This window comes from Sorex araneus, chromosome X (assembly GCF_027595985.1).
Source record: "Sorex araneus isolate mSorAra2 chromosome X, mSorAra2.pri, whole genome shotgun sequence".
NCBI lineage: Eukaryota > Metazoa > Chordata > Mammalia > Eulipotyphla > Soricidae > Sorex > Sorex araneus.
Genome location: NC_073313.1, coordinates 120,345,893 through 120,352,946, shown reverse-complemented (window position 1 = coordinate 120,352,946; position 7,054 = coordinate 120,345,893). Strand labels below are relative to the sequence as shown.

Genomic DNA, 7,054 nt, shown 5'->3' with positions numbered 1-7,054 from the left:
ATAATGCTAGATTTTTATAGACATAAATTGAGTAATGATCCCTTTTTAGTTGCCTTTTAAGAAATAAGTCTTAGTTTCTAGAGACATTTGGTTACTAATAATTTTACACAATCAGAAGTAAAATTATGTCAAGTATTGTAATTAAATAAACATTTGCTAAGTATCCATTCTATGTAAGTCATGGTACTAATTAACAGCAGTATATGGCCTAGCCTTTACTTTGAGACAAAATTCCAAACATAAAATAATGCTTAAGTCATAAAATTATACACACGCACACACAGATATATATGGACAGAGATATGGTGTAGGAAGAAAGGCACTCGCCTTTCATATATATGACCCTGGTGCAAATCTCAATTACCACATATAATCCCATGAATATTGTGTGTAACATATGACTTATGTATTACATAATATATAAGACATATAAACACATTCTATGTTTTCTATACTATATAATATTGGATATATTAATCTCACAAGGCGCTTTTATATACATTTCATGATGGGAAGGGATATGGGGAATGGAGAGAGGACAATAACCTGTTAGATCTATTTCTCGGGTCATTTTGTGCAATTCTAACACATGGCCAAAAGTCTTCTAAACCAATAATGCAGGTGTACCAGCAGTACTCAAGGAGAGATCATCTCTTAAGTGGGAAGAAAGGGGCCAGAGTCAAAGTACCAGAGGGTAAGGTGTTTGCCTTGCTTGCTTGACCTGGGTTCAATGCCTGGCACCCCATATGATACCCTATATGGTACTATTTACCACATGGCTTTAGTTTTTGGACTTTCTCTCTGGTCCCAATATTCAGTATCTTTAAATAACAATGTACCCTGTATGGTACCCTGGGAACCACCAGGGGTGATCGCAAAGCCAGGAGTAAGCCCTGAGCCCCACCGGGTGTACCCCCCACCAAAATAAAAAGACAGAGAAGGAAGAAGAGAAACTATTTCTTCAAAACAGCAATTCTTACTGCGACCTATTCTTCACTCAAACTTGTATCTTGATCCAACATCCAAAATAAACTCATCTTGTCCAACTCCTACTGAGAGAATGTGTGTGTAAGTTTGCAGCGGGGGCAGGAGTTGAGCACCTGTGATTGAACACAGGCTGTTTTGGTGATATCTCTTTATGACATTATGGCCCAAGCAACCCTGAATCAGACTTACCTGTATGAAGTGTGACTAAACAGCACAAAGAAGTTTGAGAAGGTGGGAATTCAACCGAGAAGACTCCAGGAAACTGGTTTTTGGCACTCAGGGACTACAATGCACCTGTGACTGTGAGGTCGGGGTTGGGGTGGGGGTAAGCAATGTAGCACAGGACCCAGCAAAACAGGTAGCAATGCCCAGCAGGCATAGAGAAACTCAGAAGACAGAGGAATGGGGCCCACCAGATGATTGGCATATGGAAGCCCCCAGTTCCCTCCCTCCGTGCTGATTCTTGTTGATTCATGCCAGACTTCTCACTCAATTGCTCTTCAGTGGTGTAAAGTTGGGTTTGCATGTATGGGAACAGATCTCATCAAGCACAGCTCAGAATTACTTCTCCCCCTGAGGAAGCCCCAAGACAGTATTTTCACCCGCAAAAGGATCAAGCTGAAGCAAGTGTATCAGTAATAACTGCCAGTTTTATTCCTCTGCCTAAGAGGTCTAGAGGTATTTCAAAGCATACATTTCTTTTCAGTATTTCTGTTATTAAGAACATCTTTTGTATTGTTTCACTGATCTTCAAAGGGGATCGATTGACAAGTTCCTTTATTGTGCTGGGTTTTGTTTTGTTTTTTTGTAACACAAGCAATACACATACACAAACACATATTCTATATATGTTTTTTGAAAATGAGAAGATGCAGTGACAAAAAGTGAAAGAAAGATCATGCAGAGATTCACTGATAATATTCACTTTTGGTGTATAATAATTCAGACATTTTCCCTTGTGTTTGTCATACATTATATGTATATATAAAATACAATGAGCATCTTCCCATGAAAATGAACGAACCTCCCCGTTAAATAATGGAACTGAGTCTAAACATGAGAAGCTTGGTAGTAAGTCAAATTTGAATTAAAAGAACTTTGAGAGATTGGAGGGAAAAGATAGCAAAAAGTTGGCAAGAAAACACACACAAAAAAGAAATCAGAGATGGAAATATTAATAACAGAAATAATCAAACTGAGAGAAGAAATGCCTTAAATGGGATAAGGGCGGTCCCTAGAGTGCCGATGGTTAGAATGTAGGGCCCTAAACTTTTTTCTTAGGCCCCTTATCTCTTCTAAACACCTTTCCATCTCATCTCCCTCTCTTGTCATTTCTTCATCCCTAAAGTGCCTGTAGTCTATGTCCTCTTTAAATTCTTCGAGAGACTGAAGCAGCCTTTGCCTAAAATTCCCTTCTGTTTGCTGGCGTTCAAATTCTCCATAGGGGCGCTCTTCCTCTCTCTTGGGCACGCTGCTCTTGGGCTTTCCTTCATTTTCTTTGCAGGGTTTTTGCATGATGCTGTTGTTTCCAGCATAAGAACAGGGAGAAAACAAAGAGTGAGATTGATTCCTACCTCTTAAATCACTATTTTCAGTTTATCTTTGAGAAATTAGGTGTTCACCTAATCTCCCATTCGGATTTTACACATCCAGCCCTCAGAAGTCCAAGAACCTGCCCCTTCCTCCCTGCCCCTCCCTTTAGGGCTACTTTCCTTGCTTCTTCTGAACCCCACCATTTCTCCAACAGACAGATTTTTGCCAATGGGTGAGAGAAAGGTAATAGTCCTGGAGCAGGATTGTGGAGCTGCCAATCTTACCTAAGCTCTAGCTCTTTCTAACAGTCACCCTCAAAGACCCTGGCTTACATGCATGCTTCATACTTACCTGTGAGTGAGGATTTTAGACCGTTTCCTCCTCTTTTTCCTTGTCTGAAATGTCTATCTAGAGACCTTAGGACCTGCAGAAAGAAAGGAAGGGGGGAAGGAAGAGACAATTATCTGTGAATTTATCAGCTCCAGAGACAAAACATGGGCTGGGCTACTCTGTTATTATCTTAGATCAGGAATCCTCATTACTTCAAGTCATTCCAAATTAGCTATCCCTTTGTTCTCCTCCCAGCTTTATCTCTTCCTCCAGAATCTCTGACCTCAGCTTCCACCCCTCACTCTCAGGCCCAGTTCTTGCAAGACTATTATCCCCTCTCTCCCAGCTCCCCACACTCCTTGCAGGCAGGCATTGAATGAGAGGAGCTATTTTCAAATTATAGTTAAAATCTCTGTCTGCTTCCCAAGATTTTAGCTGTTCTCCCCTCAGCAGCCCACATATCATTCCCACCAATGGAACTGGAGAAAGAGAAAGGAAAGGATAAAGGGAAAGCCTACAAAAAGCTCCTTTTTAAACTCACTGAATCTCTGGATTTTTCTCTTGAGCCTTTTCATTACTCCTGCCACACCTCCTTCAATAAATACAATTGTTTCCAAAATGCACATTAAAATCACATAAAATATATAAAATGCAGTCATCTTGCAGAAATTTTGAGATAGCTAGTCTGAGCCTATCCTGGTCTCTACAACCACCAGAAAACCAGTGGATCCCTCACAACAACCTGCTGGGATTTAAGGAATTTACCTCCTCCTCTTGGCCACAATCACAAACGCCTGCAGGGCAGGAAGGAGCTGGTACCCAGAGGAGAAAGAAACCCGGGAATATAAGGACTTCAAGTCAGCTCCTGGTCACGTGAGGATTATGTCATCTTCCAAGTCTGGCCCCTGCTTTCTCCTCCCACCAGCTGTGTTGCAGAAGTGGAAAGGCTCACTAACCTCCCACCCCCCACTGCACCAGGCCCTGTCACTCATTTCCGTCATTGCTAGTTCCAAAGGTCAAAAGTGGCCCCTTCTTGCTGTGGTTGGAATTTGCCTCTCTCTATTTACCATAGAAGGGCTGCTTTTCCCTGAAGTCCCTTTAACAACCATTGTTATTCTCTTAGCAATTGTGTTCAAAGAGGTTACTTATTCCTTCTAAGCTAGGAGCACAGAAAGGTAACAGTATTTTTTTTCCTCTTCCCATCCTTCCCAGTCACTAATAGTCATTGTTTCCCTGGCTGATCAATTATTGAAACCAAATTGGAGAAGCTGGGGTAAATTAAGAAATCGGTAATAACTCAGATTCTTATTTTTGTTTCCATAGCTTCTCACTATTCTTTCTTGCATAAACATTAAATATTTTAAACAATCAGAAATATAACAATATGTATGTTTGGAAAAAGATTCATGTTAGGAGAATAATAAGACTCAGCCACCTGTTTTTGCTGCTTAGTCATAAGATAATTATAGATCCTCCAAGCAGACTCATTTTTGGATGTTTCAAATGTGCAGGGCAGCTGGTGGCTACCATTCTGAGGCCCTCCTGGGCATGTGAGGGCCTTTTATTAGCTGAGCTGCAGGGATCATAATCCCATGGCACTGCTCTTAGATCTTCAGATCTCAAAAATACAGTCAAATTTTACTAGTTCCATCTCAGTACCACGTCCTCTCCCTCCCAATTTGTACCAGGCCCTTATATTTTCTTCACTACATACCCAAAAGATCTCTCTGTTCATAACACTTTTGTTTACAATTGAATACTATTTATTTCTCCAAGTCAGCTCTATTCTATTTATGTTTTCTAGACCTTATTCAGTCATACAGGAGAATTAGAAGGTACTTGTACACAAATAAGCGCATCACATCTAGTTATGTATCATTCTAGAGTCTTGGTTGCTAAGAATTTTAATAGAAAGCTAAGTGGGTTGTTTATTTGTTAGATGAACGCAACAAAAAAGGGATACATTCCGAAGAAACATTTGTAGGATTGCTCTTCAAGCAGTGCTCACCCTTGAACATTTGTCTTGGTTGCTTTTCTCTATGTTTTTTTGCTTGCTTATTTTCACTCTAGAAAAGCCAGTGCTCTCTATCAAATATGTGCTTCTCCCTCTCTCCTCACATCTTTCTAAATGAGTTTCAACAAAACCTACCTTGCATCACCAAATAAAAGAAACAATTTTAGTAAGACAGTGGCTCTTAATAGATTTCATGTTGTCGCTAACCAGTTTGATATAAATGATTCTAGAAAAATGCTTAAGTGAAGAAATAGAAATGGTCTTTAAAATAATTGAACATTGTTGCCATATTTATAAAGGAATGTCTTGTTATAATAGAAGCAGATAATTTGTTAGCAAAAATCCTGAATCTTCTGTGAACAGCTTTTCACACAGATAGCTACACTCAAAAATTTTCAAATGACTGGAAGGATGCAGGTTCTGAAGATTTTGACATCGAGGCAAAAAGCATGGCTGTGAACAGACATGGACTTGAAATAACTGTATGTACTTGCCTTACTACAACTTGGATATTAAATTTTTCCTGTATCAGGAAGATAGCTCAGTGGTAGAAAGCATGTAGAAGATCCGATTTAAAAGCTTTTAAATTGAATCACCATGAGATAGAGCATTACAAAACGTTCCATGATTGGGTTTCAGTCACATATTGTTCCAACACCCTTACCTCCACCAGTGTACAATTCCTAGCACCAATGACTCCAGTATCCCCCCACCACTCCCAACTCTCCCACGTCCAAGCTGCCACCTTACCACTAAAAATACCTGTGCCTCTCCTATAAAATAGTTCTTAGGTTTTCCAATAGTGGCCAGGATTAAATGAAATAGTTTAGGTAAAGCATTGGTGCATAACTGACAAATAACCTGTGTTTCAAAAAAAATGACAAGCTTCAATGATTATTTTCTAATGATATTAGGACTACTTCCACACCCCTTATGGTTCCATCGCCACTTCTCTAATTCAAACATCCACAAACTCCTGAATCACTATAACATTTACTTACATCTATCACTTTCATTAGAATGATGATACCAAGCAGTTGATATGACCTTCTCACTGCTCTACACTGTATAATTATATCCTCTAACAAGTATCCTAGAGACGTCATTAGTTGATCTCACAAAAAATAACTTAATTTAGAGGTAAGAGGTTTCTATACAAGTGCATGCAAATGGAAGCAAAGTGAGATATCAGGTTATATTTGATTCATTTCCCAAGTATTGGCAAGTGGGATGCATGGATAAGTCCAAAAAAGACATTTTTATCAAGAAAAGAAAGTCCAGCAGTTGTGACCAGATACATTCATAACAGTTTACTGAAAAGGAGCACACAAGTCAGCTCAATTACCCACAACACTCAGCCCAGCCTTCCTTCCTCCAAATCAGTGGAAAGAGACAAATAAGAGGTGAAAATCATTTTTTTAAATTTTATTTTATTTTTCCTCTATGAAATTACAGAGTTATTCATGAATGGGTTTCAGGAAAACAATGTTTAAACCACATCTCTTCACCAGCGTTCACTTTCCTCTATCTGTGGCCCTTAGGAGGCATCTTGATTTTTTTGGTTTTGGTGCTCCAGGGCTAACTTATGGCTCTGTGCTCAGAAATCACTCTGGTAGTGCTCTGGGGACCATATGCGGTGCCTGGGATTGAACCTAAATTAGCCACTTGCAAGGCTTACTTTCTAGAATATCTCTCTAGCCACAATAAGATACATATTTTTTGCAGTTCAATATTGTTCATTCTAGTGCTCGCTTCGGCAGCACATATACTAAAATTGGAACAATACAGAGAAGATTAGCATGGCCCCTGCGCAAAGATGACACGCAAATTCGTGAAGTGTTCCATATTTTTCTTTTCAGCAGGTCTGACTTTAGGGGAGAGACTCTCCAAACAATAATAGTGAGTTTTGTTGAAATATTGTATGCAATCAAAGTGAAAGTAAATTGAAATTTATTAGTTACACAGGCGGGGGGGTCTTAGGGTGGGGGGGCTAGGGGCGTGGGGGGGTTAGGGGTGTGAGGGGGCGGGGTGAAGCTATATTGGGATTCTTGGTGGTGGAATATGAGCACTGGTGAAGGGATGGGTATTCGAGCATTGTATAACTGAGATTTAAACCTGAAAACTTTGTAACTTTCCACATGGTGACTCAATAAAAAATTAAAAAAATATATTGTTCATTCTAGCAACAAT

At 39.6% G+C, this 7,054-nt stretch overlaps 1 protein-coding gene and 1 non-coding gene across 3 annotated transcripts; one reads left to right on the top strand and one right to left on the bottom strand.

Annotated features, from left to right (window-relative positions):
• Positions 1-1,639: 1,639 nt before the first annotated feature.
• Positions 1,640-3,730, bottom strand: TCEAL7 (transcription elongation factor A like 7). Of its 2 annotated transcripts, none has more exons than XM_055122679.1 (3): positions 3,616-3,730; positions 2,872-2,944; positions 1,640-2,506 (listed from the first exon to the last, which is right to left on the bottom strand). In XM_055122679.1, the coding sequence occupies exon 3, from the start codon at positions 2,500-2,502 to the stop codon at positions 2,200-2,202; it is 303 nt and encodes a 100-aa protein (XP_054978654.1). In that variant the 5' UTR covers positions 2,503-2,506; positions 2,872-2,944; positions 3,616-3,730; the 3' UTR covers positions 1,640-2,199. The 2 variants fall into 2 exon arrangements, with proteins under 2 accessions (XP_054978654.1, XP_054978655.1); XM_055122680.1 differs by lacking the exon at positions 3,616-3,730 and adding an exon at positions 3,392-3,416.
• Positions 3,731-6,608: 2,878 nt separating this feature from the next.
• Positions 6,609-6,715, top strand: LOC129400392 (U6 spliceosomal RNA). The gene has a single exon (XR_008627635.1). It is a non-coding gene; the product is annotated as a U6 spliceosomal RNA (small nuclear RNA).
• The last annotated feature ends 339 nt before the right edge of the window (positions 6,716-7,054 follow it).